General features: G+C 44.8%; 1 protein-coding gene and 1 pseudogene across 6 annotated transcripts in view; both read left to right on the plus strand.

The window, feature by feature from the left end:
• Positions 1-21,924, plus strand: part of MTHFD1L (methylenetetrahydrofolate dehydrogenase (NADP+ dependent) 1 like) — a 312,601-nt gene that overhangs the window by 219,465 nt on the left and 71,212 nt on the right. For 4 of the 6 annotated variants that reach the window (XM_055267460.2, XM_063632270.1, XM_063632272.1 and 1 more), the window contains 2 exons: positions 8,217-8,337; positions 17,364-17,727. In XM_055267460.2, the coding sequence (XP_055123435.2) occupies positions 8,217-8,306 (90 nt within the window). In that variant the 3' untranslated portion in view covers positions 8,307-8,337; positions 17,364-17,727. Of the gene's footprint in view, positions 1-8,216; positions 8,338-17,363; positions 17,728-21,924 lie in introns of those variants that run through there. The other 2 variants (XR_010119055.1, XM_063632271.1) reach the window with 1 other exon arrangement.
• LOC129462415 (large ribosomal subunit protein eL32-like) lies at positions 15,091-17,356 on the plus strand (annotated as a pseudogene).

Genomic DNA, 21,924 nt, shown 5'->3' on the forward strand with positions numbered 1-21,924 from the left:
TTTCTTTCCCTCTAAAAGAACTCCCTTAATCTCTCATTTTTCAAGAACCAGGCTCCTTGACTTTACAAAAAGAATGTCCCAGTGACACAACTCTTCTTCGCTGTGTCTCTCCAGTGCCTTTCCTTGTTTAGAAATTACTCTAATTACTGATTTTTTTTTTTAAGTACAGACAGGGTCTTGCTATGTTGCCCAGGGTGGTCTCGAACTCCTGGCCTCAAGCCATCCTCCCACCTCAGCTTCCCAAAGTGCGGGGATTGCAAGTGTGGGCCACTGTGCCTGGCCTAATTACTGATTTTAAATATTAATCTTTCTAAAAGTCACACTCCAGAACTGTGCATGTAGAACTATCCAATTTCTGTATATAACTATAGAAATATATATTAGACGGGCCAGGCTTGGTGGCTCATGCCTGTAATCCCAGCACTTTGGGAGGCCGAGGCGGGCGGATCATGAGGTCAGGAGATCAAGACCATCCTGACTAACACACGGTGAAACCCCATCTCTACTAAAAATACAAAAAGTTAGCTGGGCGTGGTGGCGGGTGCCTGTAGTCCCAGCTACTCAGGAGGCTGAGGCAGGAGAATCGCTTGAACCTGGGAGGTGGAGCTTGCAGTGAGCCGAGATCACGCCACTGCAGTCCAGCCTGGGTGACAGAGTGAGACTCTGTCTCAAAAAAATTAAAAATAAAAATAAATATATATTATATATATACACATTAGATAAGCACATTGCTTATATAGGAATCAAAAATTACCTGAGTAATTTTTATTTAAGTAATTTAATAATTACATAAAAATTATTTGCAGAGATTACCTCTGGAAGCAGTATTAGAAGTGGAGGACTTTTTTCTTCTAGGTTGAAAATATTTTAAGTAAATTTTTAAAAACGAATAGAAATTTAATCAGGAACAGGCTTTCTACCATTAAAAAAAAGTTTATAGTCTTCTTTACAAAAGAAGAGAAGTAATTGTACTTGTTCAGTCATTCAAGGCCACTGAAATAATTGGCATAGCTTGAGCTGTGTAGTACTGTCACAATATGCAAACACAGTGTGGTAATTTTTATAGTAATTGAACATGACTTACGTCTTAGAAAGTCATGAGTTAGGAATTTATTCTGTTCGTTCTTTTGATGTGAAAAGTAAAGAAAGCAAAACATTTTTTGGCCGGGCACGTTGTCTCACGCCTGTAATCCCAGCACTTTGGGAGGCCGAGACGGGTGGATCACCTGAAGTCAGGAGTTTGAGACCAGCCTGGCCGACATGGCAAAACCCCGTCTCTACTAAAAATTCAAAAATTACCCAGCCATGGTGGTGGGTGCCTGTAATCCCAGCTACTCGGAAGGCTGAAGCAGGAGAATCACTTGAGGCCAGGAGGCAGAGGTTGCAGTGAGCAGAGATGGTGCTACTACACTTCAGCCTGGGCGAAAGAGCGAGACTCTGTCTCAAAAAAAAAAAACAGTGACTTTGACCTGAATGTCCCAAGGGTCTGCTTTACATAGTCTGCCCCTCTGCAAGGAGGGACCAGGTCCTGGTCACCTGATGTCATTGTAGTAAGCTCTTAGCATGGACTGGGTCCTGGTCACCTGGGTGTTCTTGTAGTAAGCTCTTAGCAAAGGTTGCTGAGTCGAATGAACTTCACCGTTTCAGTCCTTTCATACGGTAACAGGCGCTCAAGAGAGTCCACGCTGTAGGGTCGATCAGCCACCACGAGAGAGAAGTATACTCTAAGAGCACACACCATTAACCCCAGAGTATCCCTGCCGACGAGGAATGCAGTTACAGTGGTGCAGGTTCCCAGGTACCCCAAAGAAATCCCAGGAGATGGAATCTCCTGGGATTTCTTTGGTACTAAGTCAAGCAAATAGAAATTGCAACTGTAGCAGCACAATCTATTTTCATTATATAGTGTGTGTGTCTCTCTCCCCCCATCTCTCTCTCTCTCTCCTTTCCCCTCAGTCACTTGACATTGATACTGGGCCGTTTATCCTCATGCATCATCTTAGAGTTACGTTTGTATAATTATCAACATGGCCATTTGATATAAACAATTCTGTCCCTCACATCCAAAGAAAAGGGAAGAAACAGAAAAGGCCTAATTTCTGAGCAATTTTTTTGTTGTTTGTTTCCTATTTTCTAATTGTCCTCCATCTTTACTCATCTGTTTTTTTAAATATTAATTTTTTTTTGAGACAGGGTCTGGCTCTGTTGCTCAGGCTAGAGTACAGTGGCGCACATGGCTTACTGTAGCCTCGACCTCCTGGGCTTAAGAGATCCTCCCACCTCAGCCTCCTAAGTAATTGGGACCACAGTTGTGCACCACCACACCTGGCTAATTTTTGTTTGTTTTTTGTAGAGATGGGGCTTTGCCATATTGCCCAGGCTGGTCTTGAACTCCTGGGCTCAATCCGTGCTCCCACCTGAGCCTCTCAAAGTGTCAGGATTACAGGCGTGAACAACCATGCCTGACCAAAAATACTTTTTGAGGATCTAATATTGCCAGGCACTGTGTTAACAATTCAGGAAATACTCCTGCTTAATAAATAAAGACTTGAATTTTTTTAGTTACTTCACTGAAAAGAAAATCTTTTTATTTAAATTATATCGTCAGCCAGGTGCAATTGCTCACCCCTATAATCCCAGCACTTTGGGAGGCCGAGGCAGATGAATCATTTGAGTCAGGAGTTCAAGACTAGCCTGGCCAACAGGGTGAAACCTCGTCTCTACCAAAAATACAAAAATTAGCCAGGCATGGCGGCGGGCGCCTGTAATCCCAGCGATTTGGGAGGCTGAGGCAGAAGAATCGCTTGAACCCACAAGGCGGAGGCTGCAGTGAGCTGAGATCACGCCACTGCATTCCAGCCTGGGCGATAGAGCCGGAGGCCATCTCAAAAATAAATAAATAATAAATAAATAAATAAATAAATAAATAAATAAAATTGTGATGTAGTTAACCAGTATAATCTTTTCAGTTATTTTTAAATTTTTGAAACAACATGCTGTGTATCAGCCATCCATCAGAGAAGGAGAGAAATGTGTAGAAGGACTGTCTTCTGCTTCAGATCATGAACTGTAGGAACAAAATAGGTATGTGTAAAAATGCTGCTCTTTTTCTGAACCAAAATAAAATTAGATTTTTGTTGTTGTTGTTGGAAAAGGTAGTAGATTTCAGGAGAAATCAGAAAATAAATTATTTCAGAAACAGAACAAAACTAAGTACAATGATATTTTGGTTAAGAAAATTATGGTTAGAAATTGTGATTCTAACACTTTATGAAACAGAATCTTTAATAATTTTTCAACTTATACCAAGGATATTCTTTTATTTTTTAATGACTAGTTTTAAATATATGACCATTCTCTCTGTACTGATTTTTAATTAATGCTCATAAAGGCTATTGATAGAACTCATTCTTTCTCCAAAATGGAGTTAACCCGAAATCGGTAGAGATTCAGAAGGTTCATTGTAGTTAAAATTAGGGTCATGAAGGGCAAAAGCCCGTGTATTTAAGCCTTTGTAGAAGAATCCATTAATGCAGCATTACAAGTAAGTATAATTTAGTGGCTCCTTAGTTATTTTAAGCAAGAGACCTCCTTAAAGGGCACACAGATAAAGTCAACATAGATCTCCACTGACCCCAGGCGTGTGGCCAGAGGTCAACTCCTAACGGCTGTCTGGGCTCCTTTTTCCCTGCAGTGCTGTATGTCTGGGGGGTGACAATCCTTTGATAACAGTTTTTTTATTGGGAGAAAATTTGTGGGAATGCATAAGGTCTTGCTAACATAATTCCACATTATGCTTGCTCAACAGGAGAAGTTTTAGTTTAAACGTAGACTTATTGGAGATGGCTGTGTATCCACAGGTCAGGGAGTCTCGCGTCTGCAGATTCTTTGTGGTTTCTCGTCTGTTGTCGCTTATCCCAAATAAGTAGCTGCACTTCTTGGAAGAGATGATTGCATCACTGGAAGGGGTCATGGGAGTCTACTGATTGAACTCATTTTTCTCCCATCTGAAAGAAAGAAAAGTTGAAAACAAGAGGAAAGACATTTCACACTTTCTGGCATTTAATATTCTGGCCAGTTTTTGTTTGTTTCTTTTTTGAGACAGATTCTCACTCTATTGCCCAGGCTGGAGTGCATTGGTGCACTCTCGGCTCACTGCAACCTCTGCCTCCCGAGTTCAAATGATTCTCCTTCCTCAGCCTCCCAGGTAGCTAAAATGACGGGTGCTCATTACCACACCCAGCTAATTTTTTTTTTTGTATTTGTAGAAGAGACAGAGTTTTGCCATGTTGGCCGGGCTGACTTCAAGTGATACCCCCGCCTCGGCCTCCCAAAATGCTGGGATTACGGGCATGAGCCACTGCGCCCGGCCTGGCCAGGTTTAGATCCTGGTTTTGTGATAGAATCAGAATGACTAGAAGATTCATGTTCCGATCCACTGCAGCTAACAAATACAGCTCCAGGAACCGCGCAAATCCTGCACCGCCTTTCATCAGCAGATAGTTAAAGACGGAGAATTGGGTTTTCTTGTTTGTAAAGATAGTGCGTGTAAACAAGCATGCAGTAAATTATGTTATCTGCAGTAGAATCTTCCATTGGTAGCTTTGGTCAGATGGGCTGAAATACACTGCCTTCAGGATTCTTCTTGGTTTGTCACCGTGAGTAGAGATTTCAATTTACACTGCCTCATCTGTACTGAATTCTGCCCTTGCTGCGAATCATGTCACAGTCTCAGAAGCAGCTGTAGAGTCCAGTGACATCCTTACCAGTAAGATGCCTTTGACCTAGAGAGTTCATTTCAGGGGTGGGGCAGCATCACTGTGGCTAAATATAATTATTCGTTTCTTTCTCTTAAACTATAAAATGCTTGTTCTTTTCCAAATCCATAGCTATGCACAGATTATAGAGGCATCTTAAAAAGCCTTCTATAGCTGGGTGCAGTGGCTCATGCCTGTAATCCCAGCACTTTGGGAGGCTGAGGTGGGTGGATCACTTGAGGTCAGGAGTTTGAGACCAGCCTGGCCAACATGGTAAAACCCTGTCTCTACCAAAAATACAAAAAATTAGCCAGGCATGGTGGCAGGTGCCTATAATCCCAGCTACTCGGGAGGCTAAGTCAGGAGAATCACTTGAACCTGGGAGGTGGAGATTGCAGTGAGCCAAGATCGTGCCACTGCACTCCAGCCTGGGTGAGAGTGAGACTCTGTCTCAAAAAAAAACCCTCCTATAAATGCCATAAGATGCCCGCAAATGCCATCTCAAAATGCAGTTAGGCAGGAAAATTACCTGGTATGAGTTGTAACCTAGGCAACTGGAAAAAAATACGTGTCCACCAGTTACCCTTGTGTTTGATGTTTCAAGTAGTGGAACAGTAAGTGTGGTTTTCTTTCTGGGGTCTCCCCCATTATATGCACTCACTGTAGTAACCAGAGGAAAATGTTACCTTCCTGCTGGGAACTTTAACTTCAGAGGCTGTGATACCCATCTTCATACCTGACATTTTAACATATAGCAAGTCCCCACCTACAAGCAGGTCTTATGTCAAAAGTGTAGTTGCAGTTCATTGTTTGGAACCTGGAATGGATTTTCCCATAGGCGTGTTATGAATGGCAACTGTATTCCAGGCAGCCGCGGAGGCCTTTTTAGCCCATTTATATACCTGAAGTGCAGTCATGTGCAATTAACAAGACAAGAGCCAGCCATCATCCATCACAATGTTTTATGTGTTCCCCCAGCCTCCCCACTCCCACTCTCAGTCGGCCCAGCCAGGCAGGGAACGGGGTGTTAATGAGGCCTGCAGGTGCACAGATTTGCTCCCCACCTGCTGCATCTGCAGGGGTTAAACAGGCTTTTCCCTCCCCTTCACTCTCACCATTCCTCCTCTCCCTCTCCCCACCCCAGTCTCCCTTTCCCTGTGCTGAAGGGGCTGGGCAGTGAAGTGAGGAAGGGTGGCTGGAGCCGTTGGAGGCTGAGGCCACATTGTGCAGTTCACATCAGAACCCCCTGGGGACTTGCTCCAGTTGCAGATTCCAATGCAGCAGGTCTGGGGTGGGCTCTGAAATTCCGCATATCTAACAGGCTCCCAGGTAATGCCCATGCACAGGCCCACAGGCCCCATTTGACTAGCAGGAGTCTCTAAACACCATGCAGGGAGGAGAGGCTGGTGAAGAGGGAAACCTCGAGTCACGACTGAAAGGCAGTGGAGGATGAGAGCTGAGTTCTATTCTCTAGGCCTTAGGGAGGTCCCTTTTACGCTGAGAACTTTTTGCCACGTGGGAAGAAGCAGGCAAACTCTGGATGCCATCAGGTGCTGGCACATTGCAGCCTCATCTCATGCAAGGCGTTCTTGGCCAGGGCCCGTGGAGGTTCTACATGATGTGGCATTAACCCTTGGGAGAGCAGGCACAGTAGAACCCAAGTGTCTTCTCCATGCGACCGGGTGCAGCATCGCCCCACGTGACCGGGTGCAGCATCGCCCCATGCAACCGGGTGCAGCATCGCTCCGTGCGACCGGGTGCAGCATCGCCCCATGCGACAGGGTGCAGCATCGCCCCATGCGACCGGGTGCAGCATCGCCCCATGTGACCGGGTGCAGCATCGCTCCATGCGACAGGGTGCAGCATCGCCCCATGTGACCGGGTGCAGCATCGCCCCATGCGACAGGGTGCAGCATCGCCCCATGTGACCGGGTGCAGCATCGCCCCATGCGACAGGGTGCAGCATCGCCCCATGTGACCGGGTGCAGCATCGCCCCATGCGACCGGGTGCAGCATCGCCCCATGCGACCGGGTGCAGCATCGCCCCATGCGACCGGGTGCAGCATCGCCCCATGCGACCGGGTGCAGCATCGCTCCACGCGACAGGGTGCAGCATCGCTCCACGCGACCGGGTGCAGCATCGCTCCACGCGACCGGGTGCAGCATCGCCCCACGTGATCGGGTGCAGCATCGCCCCACGTGACCGGGTGCAGCATCGCTCCACGTGACCGGGTGCAGCATCGCCCCATGTGACCGGGTGCAGCATCGCCCCACATGACTGGGTGCAGCATTGCTCCATGGGCATCATTTGTATGAAACACTCACTGTTAAAGCACAATAGGAAATGCTGAAATGGAAAAGGAACGGGTCATCTGGGAGCCCCAGGGTCTAGACCCTGGAGCAGTGTTTCAGGGCCTGAGGATCTGTCAGGAGTGCCAGCATCAGAAGCCCCAGCACACAAGGGGCTTCTGATGCAGGAGGAGAGTGTGTGGTTTGAAGATCTTTCAACCCAACACAGCAAAGCGGTGAAGAACCAGTTTTCATCCTGTCTCCACCACTAACTAGCCATGTGTCCTTGAGCTCATACCCTCATGCCTAAATGTCCTCTGTCCTCATCTGTAAAGTAAGGCTAAAATGAGTACCTACCTCATTAGGGTGCTGGGAAGCTCAATGAGATTATTTCTGTAAAACCCTTAGACTGTCCATCCAGTGTCACAAAAGCAGTAGTAGGGGTGGCTGTGGCGGTATGGTAGTGGTGAAATGAGTAATTTGAGATTATAGGCCTAAAGTCAAATTTCTGGTTTTGCAACTTATTACTAGTGTGACCTGGGCAAGTGACTTAGCCTCTCCAAACCTCAGTTTCTTCCCTTGTAAAATGGAAATAATAAAAGTTCCTACCTGCTATATTATTGAGAGGATAAAATGAGGAAAGCACATAGCACAGTGTCCATCACAAAGCAAGCTCTCAGTACATATCAGTTACTGTTGTTGAGGGAGACCAGGGTGATGACTGGCATCTGAACAGGAGTTTTCCAGCTGCGCTCCAGGAGCTGTAGGTTTTACGAAAATGTGTCTTGGGGGTGAGAAGGAGGCCATTATTCACCCTGCCCACACCCGCTGCCCCCTTCAACCTGATGGGCTTGTTTTTGTTGGGGTTCAGCATGAAGATTTTATTGGGAAGAAAAGGTTTGGAAGATCACTGTTTTGTAGTTCGGGTGTGTTGTGGGGCCACAGGGAAGGTAAATGGTCTCAATTTTCAGGAAGTTGACATTTGCCTTTTCTAATTCATTTCCTTAAACAAAAATTGAAATATCAGATGACAAATTTGAAGAGATATATCCCATATAAAACCTAAAGTTATATGAGGCTGTATTGAATGATAGAGTTAATTTGCATCATCAGATGTTGTGGCCACTTTGTAGCATTTGCTAATCTGTAACGCTTGGTTTTCTCCCCCAGATGAGCACCATGCCAGGACTGCCCACCCGGCCCTGCTTTTATGACATAGATCTTGATACCGAAACAGAACAAGTTAAAGGCTTGTTCTAAGTGGACAAGGCTCTCGCAGGACCCGATGCAGGTAGGCTGATGTGCTTCAACTTTTTCTCTCTTTGTTTTTTCCCAGTTTGTATCCTTTTTTTGTCATATGTTTTTTTCTGATACCACAGAAATGATCTGTTAAATCCTTTCCTTCCTTCGTTACTCAAATTCCTACCAAATGATTTTCCGTGACTGGAGTTCACTCCTGGGTGTGGATGTGAGTTAGATGCTCAGATGCTCAGTACACAGCCCTTAGTGTCCTGCGCTCGAGTCCAGTGAAAGCCAAATTATGTCATCCCTGAATATAGATGTGTTTAGAGCATCTCTGACCATAACAGAACTCTGTAAACTCATTATTTTCCAGGATTAAAACCAGCATCTGTTACAATTTTAAAAGAGTAACTTCCTACCTTCCTGCCACATATCTCTTGGTACAGAGTTAGAATCATGTGAAAGAGGAATCTTGGTGTATCCGTTTCCTAGGGCTGCCATGATAAAATATCACAAACTGGGTTTCTTAAAACAGTGGAAAGTTTGAAACAGTTCCGGAGGCTAGAAGTCCAAAGTCAAGGTGTCAGCCAGGCCATATGCCACCTCCAGACTCTGGGTGGAATCCTTGCTGGCCTCTTCCTAGCATCCGGTGGTGGCTGTCACTCCCTGGTGTTCCCACCTTGCAGCTGCATCACTCCCATCTCAGCCTCTGTGGCCCCACCACGTTCTCCCTGTGTCTCTGTCGTCACATGATGTTCACTTCTCATAAGGACCCCAGTCCTATTGGATTAGGGCCCACCCTAAGAACCTCCTATTAACTTGATTACTCTGCAAAGACCCTCCTTCCAAATAAGATCACTCTCGGCCGGGCGTGGTGGCTCACGCCTGTAATCCCAGCACTTTGGAGGGCCAAGGTGGGTGGATCACGAAGTCAGGAGTTCAAGACCAGCCTGGCCAAGATGGTGAAACCCTGTCTCTACTAAAAATACGAAAATTAGCTGGGCGTGGTGGTGGGCGCCTGTAATCCCAGCTACTCGGGAGGCTGAGGCAGAGAATTGCTTGGACCCAGGAGGCGGAGGTTGCAGTGAGCTGAGATTGCGCCACTGCACTCCAGCCTGGGCGACAGAGTGAGACTCTCCTAAAAAAAAAAAAAAAAAAAAAAAAAAATCACTCTCACAGGTGCTCAGGGTTAGGACTTAAGCATATCTTTTAGGGGACACAGTTTAACCCAGAACACTGGACTGTGGCACAACAGGTGTGTTCGGCTCTCATGTCCCTGGACAGACACATAACAATGGGACAGACCATTTAACTAGAGGGCCCCATGGGTTCCAGGAAGGACAGGACAGCAGAAAGTAGGCCACTTGATGACTTTGGGTCTGCAGTCTCAGGTTGGGCTTTGACTTTGAGCTGTCTTAGGCAGCCCAGACCTGGGGACTCTCGGTCTTATTCATGTCCACCCCACAGCACTGCAGCCATACCTGCTGGCTTCTATCCTGACTCCCCATCGTGAAAAAAAATGACCACATTCCTAAACCTCCTCCCTGGGAGACAACTCCTAATCAGAAGTTTGAAAGGCTCAGGGCTGCTTCTCCTAACCTAGGGATCAAACATGTCCTTACCATATTCTAAAGACACATTCCTTCCCCGCAAGCACCCTGCCTCCTTCTCCCCACGGACTCCCGTTCCTGAGCCCAGAACCTCTCCCTCTTGCCAGCATATTCTCAGCCTTTGCAGATGAGCTTCCATGACCTAAAGACACTCTTCTTCAACTGTCTCTGAGTTACGGCTCCAAGCCAGGCATCCAGGATTCTCATTTCATTTGTTTCACTACCAGGAGCCCACTTGAGGACTTGTTGTTGTTGTTGTTTGAGGCAGAGTCGCGCTGTGTCACCTAGGCTGGAGTTCAGTAGCGTGATCTCTGCTCACTGCAACCTCCGCCTCCTGAGTTCAAGCAATTCTCTTGCCTCACCCTCCCAAGTAGCTGGGATTACAGGTGTGTGCTACCACGCCCCGCTAATTTTTGTATTTATTTATTTATTTGAGACAGAGTCTCACTCTGTTGCCAAGGCTGGAGTGCAGCGCCACTGGGTCAGCTTACTGCAACCTCTGTCTCCTGGATTCAAACAGTTCTCCTGCCTCAGCCTCCCGAGCAGTTGGGATTACAGGCGCCCACCACCACGCCCAGCTAGTTTTTACATTTTTAGTAGAGACAGGGTTTCACCATTTTGGCCAGGCTGGTCTCAAACTCCTGACCTCAAGTGATCCACCTGCCTCGGCCTCCCAAAGTGCTGGGATTACAGGTGGGAGCCACCACGCCCAGCCTAATTTTTGTATTTTAATAGAGATGGGGTTTCACCATGTTGGCCAGGCTGGTCTCAAACTCCTGACCTCAAGTGAGCCACCTCGTCTGGCCAAGTTTTTTTGTTAAGCCTTTGTTGCTAAAACACTAAAGACCTAGGCTATGGTGAGAAAGATAAGGGAACCATAAATGAAATTACATTAAAACAAGGTGTGAAATCATTTGTTTTGGGTTGTGGATGTTGTTTGGGGGGTGTTTGCATGTGTTTTTTGCTGAGGAGCAGGAGCTGTGTTAAGTTTGAGCCATAAATGCATCTTTTATCGTTGTCATTTCAGAAAAAAGAAAACTCTAGAAAATGAAGTAAGGGAGACTAGTTTAACAAAGAAACCCATAAACTCAAGCGTTGATAAAATGTTGTTTCGTCTTTTGGTGTGAGCTTGTGTGTTGCAAATGTCTTGCATTCCCCAGTAAAGCCGTAGGGAAATAATTGCTATTTCCCCAATTGCTAGTTGGCCTAGCAATACCAATTCATCTCTCTTTTTATGTCAGGAACCCATTATGTTACATTTCTGCCCTTTGTCATTTTTCTCCAGAATAAGTGTGTTCAATTCTCCCATCTCTCTTGGACAGTATTTTTCCAGCTTTTCGGTGAGTTTTCACATGCTCTCCAAGTAGGTCATATAAGTCCAATTATACCTTAATCACTGTAGTTAGGACTCAGGTAATGCTAAGGGACACATCCTTAGCTTTATTAATGCATACCCTTAAATCTTTTATTACCTACTCCCTAACAAGAATTCCTCTAGATCTTATATACGGGGACTGCAGGGCAGGACACGGTCCTGTGGTAATTACCTCCAATGTATCAGGCATTGTGCTAAGCACTTTGCATGGGTGGTCACAGCACCTCCGGAGCCAAGTGTTGTCCCATAAGGGCCACAAGGCTTCAAGAGGACCGAGCCTACCCTTTGGTCACCGAGGGGTGGCCCTAGTCTGCAAGGCTGCAGAGCTGCCTTGCCACCCTGTGGCACTGCCTCTCATTTCATAGCTGGCACATGACATTGTGCTACCCCCATCACATGTCATGCTGGCATCAACCCAGGGAGGTGGGTAGTATTTTTGTTGAAGAGCTGCAAGAACTCTGCCCAGAGAAGTCGACAACCTGCTCAAGTTGTGCAGCTAATAACTACAAAAGCCAAAACTCAACTTAGATCTGTTGACTCTCAGTATTACCCCAACCTTTATGCCCCAAACCAAAGGATGCCCTTTTCATTTCAGTCACAGGTAAAATGAACTTTGGCCCATTCCGAAAGATGAGACCAGCTATTTGAACAGACAGTTACTTGAGGATAATGGGGTAATTTTTTTAAATAAGTAAAGATAATTGTTTGGGTATTAAAAGCTATGATTTTGTCATAATTCTTTTTAGTCCAAGTATAATAGAGCCAGCTCTTTCCTAATTCTCTAATGGAATGGCATTTCCACTCCCTACCCACCCCCCAATCCAAGGCCTCTTTCTTCTTTGTGAATTGCTAAATACTGTTCTGGGCTAGTGGGCAGTGGTTCAAAACCCATCGTTTGACCCTGCTTGAACAATCAAAAACAGATCCAGTGTCCTAAGATAAAACCACTATACAAAGCAAACATTCCCTCTCAGTGGCTCCTCGGTAATGACCCAGCAAGTATTGTCTGTTTCCCGTGCCTCTCACTATAGCCATCAGGGACCACTTCTACTAATAATCAGAGGTCTGTGGCTATTCAAAATGCATAAAATAAAAATGTTAAAGCTTAGGCGACAGTCAGCTTGGACAAACGTGGGCATCCGAAAGGAAATGTCTGGCTTGCTGACGTTGCTCCTTCAGGGATCACACCATAGATGGTGCCATACCCAGGTACTGAGCAGCACACTCATTATTCCCCCAGGAAAGTGTTGAAGGCACGTCCCACTCAGGAAGAAGATTGTACTTGGTTGATGACAACTTTCTGTCCTTCCCTTCCTCACCTTTCTAGCCTGTCTCACCTCCTAGGAAACCATGTGAAACCAAAGGTGAACATTATATGCCAAAAAAGCACCAGAATTTGAGCTCTCCTTGCTCCCTCTTCCCAAGACTTCCCTGTAGTGCCTTCACTATGGTTAGAATAAGGGCGTGACTCATTCTTTTGGATGTCACTAAATAGAACTAATTAAAATAGGTTGTTTGTCCCAGTGAAATTGATCCGGCTGTTGAGTCTTTTGTTTAAAGATTATTGGAACGAAGGATTTGATATTTTTCCCCCCTATTCTTTTTTCTCATTCGGAAACTTTATCATATTTCTGAGCTTTGGCAAGATTCATTCAAATGAACACACAATAAAGTCTGGCAAATTTCCTAAAGAATTCAGGGACTCCCTTACTTCTTGATTCTACTGTGCAAAGTTATGTTGAGTATGGAATCAGATTCACTCCAGTCCTGCTATAAATGTTTGTTATTTACAAAAGAATTGCCTTTTCTTGAATTACATACGCAGAAATAAGTTCAGGAAAGAAATTAGTTTCTTTCCTAAACTGGCTTTAGGGCATCAACAGACAAATGGTTAAAGAAAATGTGGTATGTATAGACAGTGGAATACTATTTAGCCATTAAAAAAGAATGAAATAATGTCATTTACAGCAGCATGGATGGAAGAGGAAGTTATTATGTGAAATAAGCTGGGCACGGAAAGACAAATGCTGCATGTTCTCACTCTCATGTGGAAGCTAAAAAGCTTAGCCTCATAGACAGAATAAATGGTAGACACTAGAGGCTGGGAAGGATGGGTGGCTGGGAGGAGGGTATGAAGAGAGGTTGGTTATGGGTACAAACATACAGTTAGACAGAAGAAATAAGCTCTAATGTTTGATAGAAAACTAGGATGACTATACTCAGCAACAATATTTTGTATACTTCAAAGTAACAGGAAGAGAGTACTTGAAATGATACCAACATACAGTAATGATAAATACTCAAGATAATGGACACCCCAGATACCCTGACTTGATCACTACACATTCTAGGCATGTAATAAACACTCATATACCCCATAAGAATATAAAATATTAGGCCAAGTGTGGTGGCTCGTGCCTGTAATCTCAGCAATTTGGGAGTCCGAGGTGGGTGGATCCCTTGAGCCTGGGAATTCGAAACCAGCCTGGGAAACATGGCGAAATGCTGTCTCTACTAAAAATAGAAAAATTAGCCAGGCATGGTGGCGTGCACCTGTAATCTCAGCTACTCAAGAGGCTGAAGCAGGAGAATCACTTGAACCCAGGAGGTGGAGGCTGCAGTGAGCTGAGATCATGCCACTGCACTCTAGCCTGGGTGACAGAGCAAGACTCGGTCTCAAAAATATATATAATGTATCAATAAAGGGAAAAATGGGCAGAAATTTTCAATGGTATTTAATAACCATAAATTAATCTTGAGTTGGGTTGCTGCCTGCCAGCCCTTCTGTGACCATGATTTGTTCAGTCCCAAGTCACAAACCACAAGGTTACAAAGTGCCCTGGGAGGGCGCCTGAGCTCTGTGGTTTTAGTCTTGAAACTTTATCTTTTCACAGAGCAATTCAAAAATTGCTCATCACCATTGTGTTCCAAGAAAAGAGGCGCCAACGCATCACCCTGAGCCATCCGAGGAGTGCTGTGTGCCTTCTTCCTTTCCGCTTCCAGGCAGGGGCCAAGTAGGATGGAAGCTCCAGCTTTACACTTAAATAATCCTCATCGACATCTAAAAGATAGTGATAATTAAATCTCTCCTATGTTGCTAAATTAAATCTCTCCTAACTAAAATGGAATGTTTTAAAGCTTAGGTAACAATTGTGAAATTCTCAATTCCCCCTAAAAGAAACTTTTTCTGAGCACATTTTGATTTCTTATTCCCATGCCAAAATAGAATGTTTTGTATATGGTATCTTCCAAAATATTTTCCCACTGAGTTAACTTCTGAAATTGCTTCTTCCAATGCATAAGCAATAAACAACAGATTCGTTTTTATATTCTCACCTTAGCTATTGCATTTCTGATTGTTTTCATCTATAATGACACTTTCTATACTTTGGCCAGTCCTTCTGTTTTTCTTAAAATGTGGGACCACAGGCCAGGCACGGTAGCTCACATCTGTAATACCAGCAATTTTGGAGGCCATGGCAGGCGGATCACCTGAGGTCAAGAGTTCAAGACCAGCCTGGCCAACATGGTGAAACCCCATCTCTACTAAAAATACAAAAATAAGTCGGGGATGGTGGCGGGTACCTGTAATCCCAGCTACTTGGGAGGCTGAACCCCGAGAATTGCTTGAACCCAGGAGGCGAAGGTTGCAGTGAGCTGATATCACATCGCTGCACTCCAGCATGGGCAACAGAGCAAGACTCCATCTCAAAAAAAAAAGTGGGACCACAAACTCTAAGCACCTTTAGACACAAAACCACAGGATACAAATGTAATGTGGCTAATCAGCTGGTCTTCCGCCACACACCTCTGGAGCATGAAAGGCCTTGTCCAGCCTCGCCTTGCCAAGCCAAGGGTCATCTCTAGTCCACTGAGCCCACCCACTACCCTAGCACCCCTCCTGTCCCAGGAGTCATTGACCCTCAGGTCAAGGGATACCAGAGCCACTACAGTGAGGCTGGCCGTGTCTCCGAAGTATTTTCTTTTTTTTTTTTGCCCTTCTCTCTTCCTCGGCGCTGACTACGGAGGTGGCAGCCATCTCCTCCTCGGCATCTCAGCCACCCTCAGACCCCTTGTGAAGCCCAAGATTGTCAAAAAAAGAACCAAGAAGTTCATCCGGCACCAGTCAGACCGATATGTCAAAATTAAGCGTAACTGACGGAAACCCGGAGGCATTGACAGCAGGGTTCGTAGAAGATTCAAGGGCCAAGTCTTGATGCTCAACATTGGTTATGGGAGCAACAGAAAAACAAAGCACATGCTGCCCAGTGGCTTCTGGAAGTTCCTGGTCCACAACGTCAAGGAGCTGGAAGTGCTGCTGATGTGCAACAAATCGTACTGTGCCGAGATCGCTCACAACGTTTCCTCCAAGGACCGCAAAGCCATCATGGAAAGAGCTGCCCAGCTGGCCATCAGAGTCACCAACCCCAATGCCAGGCTGCGCAGCAAAGAAAATGAGTAGATAGCTCGTGTGCACGTTTTCTGTTTAAATAAATGTAAAAACGGCCATCTGGCATCTTCCTTAAAAAAAAAAAAAAAAAAAAAAAATTTTTTTTTTTTTTTTTTTTTGAGACGGAGTCTCGCTCTGTCACCCAGGCTGGAATGCAGTGGCGCGATCTCTGCTCACTGCAAGCTCCGCCTCCCAGGTTCACGCCATTCTCCTGCCTCAGCCTCCCGAGTAGCTGGGACTACAGGCACCCGCCACCACACCCGGCTAATTTTTTTGTTTTTTTTTTAGTAGAGACGGGGTTTCACCGTGTTAACCAGGATGGTCTCGATCTCCTGACCTCGTGATCTGCCCACTCAGCCTCCCAAAGTGCTGGGATTATAGGTGTGAGCCACCGCGCCCAGCCTGAAATATTTTATTTTTGTTCATCTTTGTTGTGCTTATAATACTCCTGTTTTCTGTTTATTCCCCTGACTTGAATCAGATGTTAGGGGAGTATTTGAAGCCCCTCGTTCCCTCTCTTCATCAATATCTTCTGTCTAGAAACTAACCAAGCACCCTATCTGGCTCCAGACCACTCAGTGATCTGTGGGAGGCCAACTCGCAGGATTTCAGCAGAGTTTGCACTTTCTTGGCCTAAAAGATAAGTCCTTCCATGTGTAAGTTCAGATGAAAGGCAACATATTGCATTTACATTTTAGAGAGGTAAACACATTTTTTTCTGGGACTTAAGTGTTGTTTTGTTTCTTTTTTTTTTTTTTAATGTAGTTTGATTTATTTCTCTTTCTAAGAGATTACAGGATTCAAGAATCGCAACAAATCTTAATAGCCTTTGAGAGAAAGCAGCAAAGCTTTAATACTAAGTTCCAGGACCATGAACTTTCATGTTGTCCTAAATGCATTTTTCAAACATTGCTTTCTGTGCCTACTCTATAAAACCCAAAAATCCAAGGTGACAGGATTCCTTATCTAAAATCCTAAACAAGGCTGGGCGTGATGGTTCATACCTGTAATCCCAGCACTTTGGGAGGCCGGGGCAGGCAGATCACTTGAGCCCAGGAGTTCAAGACCAGCCTGGCCAACGTGGTGAAACCTCGTCTTTACTAAAAATACAAAAATTAGCCGGGCATGGTGGTGCACACTTGTAATCCCAGCTACTCGGGAGGCTGTGGCGGGAGGATTGCTTGAACCCGGGAGACGGAGGTTGCAATGAGCCAAGATCTCGCCACTGCACTCCAGCCTGGGCGATAAGTGAGACTCTGTCTCAAAAAATAAAAAAAATTTTTTGTAAATCCTAAATATTCTCATTCCACAGGATCCTGCAAACTGTAGATCCCAAACTTGGAAGTTCTGAGAATTCTGCCAGTATCCCCAAGTAAATCTCTTGGGAAGTTTAGAATGCTGCATGGCGTAGCTGTGCCTGCTCTTGCAGAGCGGTGCAGACTCTGATTCTCCATGTCTGCTAAGTAAAATATTCCAAACACAGATCAGCCTAATCTGGTGAATAGAACCGTTGCTCTGCTCTTGAATTTTCTTTTGGCCTCAAACTTCAGAGCTATAACATGTTAGCGGTTTAACACCAGAGGAGAAAGCTATTCTTAAACTACACAAACATGGTTTTTTTTTTTTTTTCTATTTTTCAGACTCCTGAAACAGACTACTCTTTGCCTTTTTGCTGCAGTTGGAGAAGAAACTGAATTTGAAAAATGTCTGTTATGCAGTGCTGGAGACATGGTGAAATAGGCCAAAGATTTCTTCTTCGTTCAAGATGAATTCTGTTGGCAGCGGAGTATGGTGTTCAGCAAAAGGACCTCCACCAAGACTGAAAGAAACTAATTCATTTCTGTTTCTGTGGAGTTTACATTATTTCTACTGCTTACACTTTAGAATGTTTATTTTATGGGGACTAAGGGATTAAAAGAGTGTGAACTAAAAGGTAACATTTTCCACTCTCAAGTTTTCTACTTTGTCTTTGAACTGAAAATAAACATGGATCTAGAAAACCAACCAGCCAGTTTTCAGTGCCAGATAAAACTCTCTGCGCTCTAGAGGTAACTCCTCATGGGAGGCAGCTAGGAGTGTTACCTGACACCGATTTCCTAGAAAACTGTGAATGCAACCAAGCTTTTTAAACGTGACAAGCAAAGCAATAACACACGTCGAGAAATACCTGATCAAGCGGGAAATCTTCTGACTGTCGGGAATCTCTAATAAGATCTCTTGGAATGAAGTGCACTGTGTATCCAAAACTATTTTCCAGCGCCTGTGAAGTTGCTGTCTAAAACAAATGGGTTTATGCTAGTTTCTCCCACAAAGGAATGAGTCTCAATGGCCATTAAACTTTCTAAGGCCCACAGGGCTAGGAAAAGTCGCTCTTAAAGGTCAGGTGTTTGGAAAATGTTTTTCCTTTTGCCCAACCCTTAATTAGTAGTAGAGAATGTTCTGTGGCCTATTCCCCTCGCTGGGAGTTCCTGACCCTTCTTTGTTTTCCAATTTTTCCTACAATAATATAAAATTACGTAAAAGTTAAAACAAAACCAAGGATTCAGGAAGAAACAAGAAGTGATTGTCCTCTAGGCAGCGTAAGGAAAATAGTCACCATAAATATCTTAGATGTCCCCCAGGCACATCCTGCAGGATCTTTTCTGCATCCTCTTGTCCTACACCCTCCAGTGACCCTGCTCAGCCATTGCTCAGCCCATAATGCATCTTTATGCACAATTTGTCCCAAAACACTGTTTAGTAACTCAAAAGCCTCCCACTCAAAAGCTGTCCGTCCCAAGAATAATTTCACTTGGCAATTCTGAAGTGTCCTTCCCCATCCTTGCCCTTTATTTGGGAGTACACCTCTCCAAATATACAGTTAACTGATGTTTTACTGTATATTTGGAGAGGTGTACTCCCAAATAAAGGGCATACCCCTCTCCCTTTATAGTAAATTTGTAAGCCCTTATAATCTTCAAATAGATGTATACATTGAAAACCCTATATATTCCACTCAGAAAGCTGTCTTTTTTTTTTTTTTTTTAGATAGGGGCTCACTCTGTTGCCCAGGTGGAGTGCAGTGGTGCAATCATGGCCTACTACAGCCTCGACCTCCCAGGCTCAGGTGAAGCCCCCACCTCAGCCTCCTGAGAAGCTGGGACTACAGGCACACACCACCCGGCCCAGCTGATTTTTGTATTTTGGTAGAGACAGGGTTTCACCATGTTACCCAGGCTGGTCTCAAAGTCCAGGGTTCAAGCGATCCGCCCACCTCAGCCTCCCAAAGTGCTGGGATTAGAGGCATGAGCCACCGCGCCTGGCCGTGAATTGATTTTTAAGCAGTTGCCTTCTGCTACTCATGTTTTTATTCCTTTCCTCTGCATTGAAAGGTTAAGTTTCTATTTTTGAAAACATTTTTAAAATAAATATTTTAGGAATCTCTATTCGAAAAGCTTTAGCCTAGGGACTCCTTTCCTTACCTACTTTTACCAGACAGCTCCTCAACTCAAAAAGTAAGTAAACATCCTGCACACCAGCGTGGGAGAGTTTTCCACCGCTCACTTTGGAAGGACTATCATCCAGGTGCTAACTGGAAACCGCAAACTGTTTCCCATCGTGTAGGCTCATTCGAAGTCCTCTGGGTGTCATAACTCGGGCTCTGATGGATTTGTTTTTTGCTCATTCACTACCCTACTGATGGTAGAGTGTATTTGACTCCATCTGAGTGATATGCAGTCTCCACCAAGAAGAAACGTTAATTAATGGGCTCATCAACTCCTGATGACTTGAGGTATTCCTAGAGAAAAAGAAGTATTGTTATGGGGAGTACTGGGAAGAGCCATTTATCAACCATCTCTTCTGAGGCCACAGCATGAGAGAAGAAAAATCGCATAACCTTTGGCATGGTGGGTTTCAGTTAGAAATCTTCCCAAGAAGAGTGGATATTGATTTCTTTCTGCCTTTAATTGAAATGTAAAAAACGAATAGGCCAGAGATGGTGAGTGGCTCCAATTACCCACTGTGGCACACAAATGTGTGATCATGCCCCCTCTCTGCTTGAGGACTAGCAGTAGTGACACCTGCCAAGGTGAAGTCCCAGATCAGAAGAATCCTCTGTGAAAGCTGCCCGAAGAACACACTATAGGTAACTGAGGAAGAGATGCATAGGGACTTGGGAAAATAGCAGCAAGGCAGTGAGCCAACCCATTCATTCATATTCTTTTTTTTTTTTTTTTGGTCTTTTTTTTTTTTTTTTTGAGACCGAGTCTTGCTCTGTCGCCCAGGCTGGAATGCAGTGGTATGATCTCGGCTCACTGCAACTTCCACCTCCTGGGTTCAAATGATTCTCCTGCCTCAGCCTCCCAAGTAGCTGGGATTACAGGCATGCACCACCACGCCCAGCTAATGTTTGCATTTTTAGTAGAGACGAGGTTTTGCCATGTTGGCCAGGCTGGTCTCGAACTCCTGGCCTCAAGCCATCCACCCTCCTTGGCCTCCCAAAGTGCTGGGATTACAGGTGTGAGCCACCACTCCCAGCCTCATTAATATTCTTTTTATTCCTCTATTGTCAAGGTTATTTTGTTTAACTAGAGTGTGTATGTTTAATACACTTAAAGCTATAAGGAGTATTTTTCACAATAGATATTTAAAGAGAATCCTAGTTCCCTCCCGTCTGATAGTAGCCACGGTTTTGTTTGTTTAACTAGAATGTGCCCAGCCTGTTTTTATCATAATTTACACATGCCCACAAATAAGATTGTGGCATGTGTAAATTATGATAATTTACCTTATATATTCCCAGAAAATCCACATACTACATATTTGTACATTGCTTTTTCATAAATGTGTTCGCACAAGGGAGTAAAAATTCAGTAACAAGTGCATTCTTTTTTTTTTTTTTTTTTTTTGAGAACGAGTCTCGCTCTGTCGCCAGGCTGGAGTGCAGTGTTGTGATCTCGGCTCACTGTAACCTCTGCCTCCCGAGTTCAAGCAATTCTCTGCCTCAGCCTCCTGAGTAGCTGGGATTACAGGCGCCGGCCACCATGCCAAGCTAATTTTTGTGTTTTTATTAGAGACGGGGTTTCACCATCTTGGCCAGGCTGGTCTTGAACTCCTGACCTCATGATCCACCCACCTCAGCCTCCCAAAGTGCTGGGATTACAGGCATGAGCCACCACGCCTGGCCAACAAGTGCATTCTTACAGCATTTGTTACAAACCTATAATCCATATCCTCTGAAAAAGTCAAGCATTATGACAAAACCACTGGTCAATCAACAGATCTTCATGTAGCACCGTAAACTCTAATGCAGCCAGAGACAGACCCAAAACTCTAACAGCTACACTTTGGAACAGCAGAATGGACAAGAATTCAGGGGTCTGAATTTGAATGGGGAAAAAAATGTAACAACTTTATGGCTGTAATGTAGCATTTCCTTCCCTATGAGTGTCAGCAACAAAACACAGCACTATCGACAGTGCTGTGTCTTTTGTTTGTTTTGAGATAGGGTCTCATTCTGTCGCCCAGGCTGGAGTGCAGTGGCACAATCACAGCTCACTGCAGCCTCCATCTCCCAGGCTCAAGCAATCCTCCCACCTCAGCCTCCCCAGTAGCTGGGACCACCGGCATGCCACCACAAACAGCTAATTTTTTATTTTTTGTAGATACAGAGTCTTGCCACATTGTCCAGGCTGGTTTCGAACTCTTGGGCTCAAGTGATCATCCCACCTCAGCCTCCCAAAGTGTTAGGATTACAAGCATGAGCCACTGTGTGTGGCTTTTTTTTCTTTCCTAGCCACTAGACCTCCAGGGAAACAGTAGCTATGTCTTTGTCATAGATATTTTAATATTACATGACAGTTTCTACAAATACAATAGCATTTATGCTTCTCACTGCATCAAAATTATAGTAGTTATTAGATATCCCACTGTCTTTGTATCCATGTAAATAAAGCGGCACATACATTGCTATAACCAAATGTGGTACCTTTTCTATACTTTAATAATTGCATTTCAGGCTGGGCACGGTGGCTCATGTCTGTAATCAAGGCGGGTGGATCACTTGAGGTTAGGAGTTCGAGACCAGCCTGGCCAACATGGTGAAATCCCATCTCTACTAAAAATACAAAAATTAGCCGGGCGTGGTGGCACACACCTGTAGTTCCAACTACTCGAGAGGTTGAGGCAGGAGAATCGCTTGAGCCAGAGAGGCGGAGGTGG

Source organism: Symphalangus syndactylus, chromosome 2, assembly GCF_028878055.3.
Source record: "Symphalangus syndactylus isolate Jambi chromosome 2, NHGRI_mSymSyn1-v2.1_pri, whole genome shotgun sequence".
Lineage (NCBI taxonomy): Eukaryota > Metazoa > Chordata > Mammalia > Primates > Hylobatidae > Symphalangus > Symphalangus syndactylus.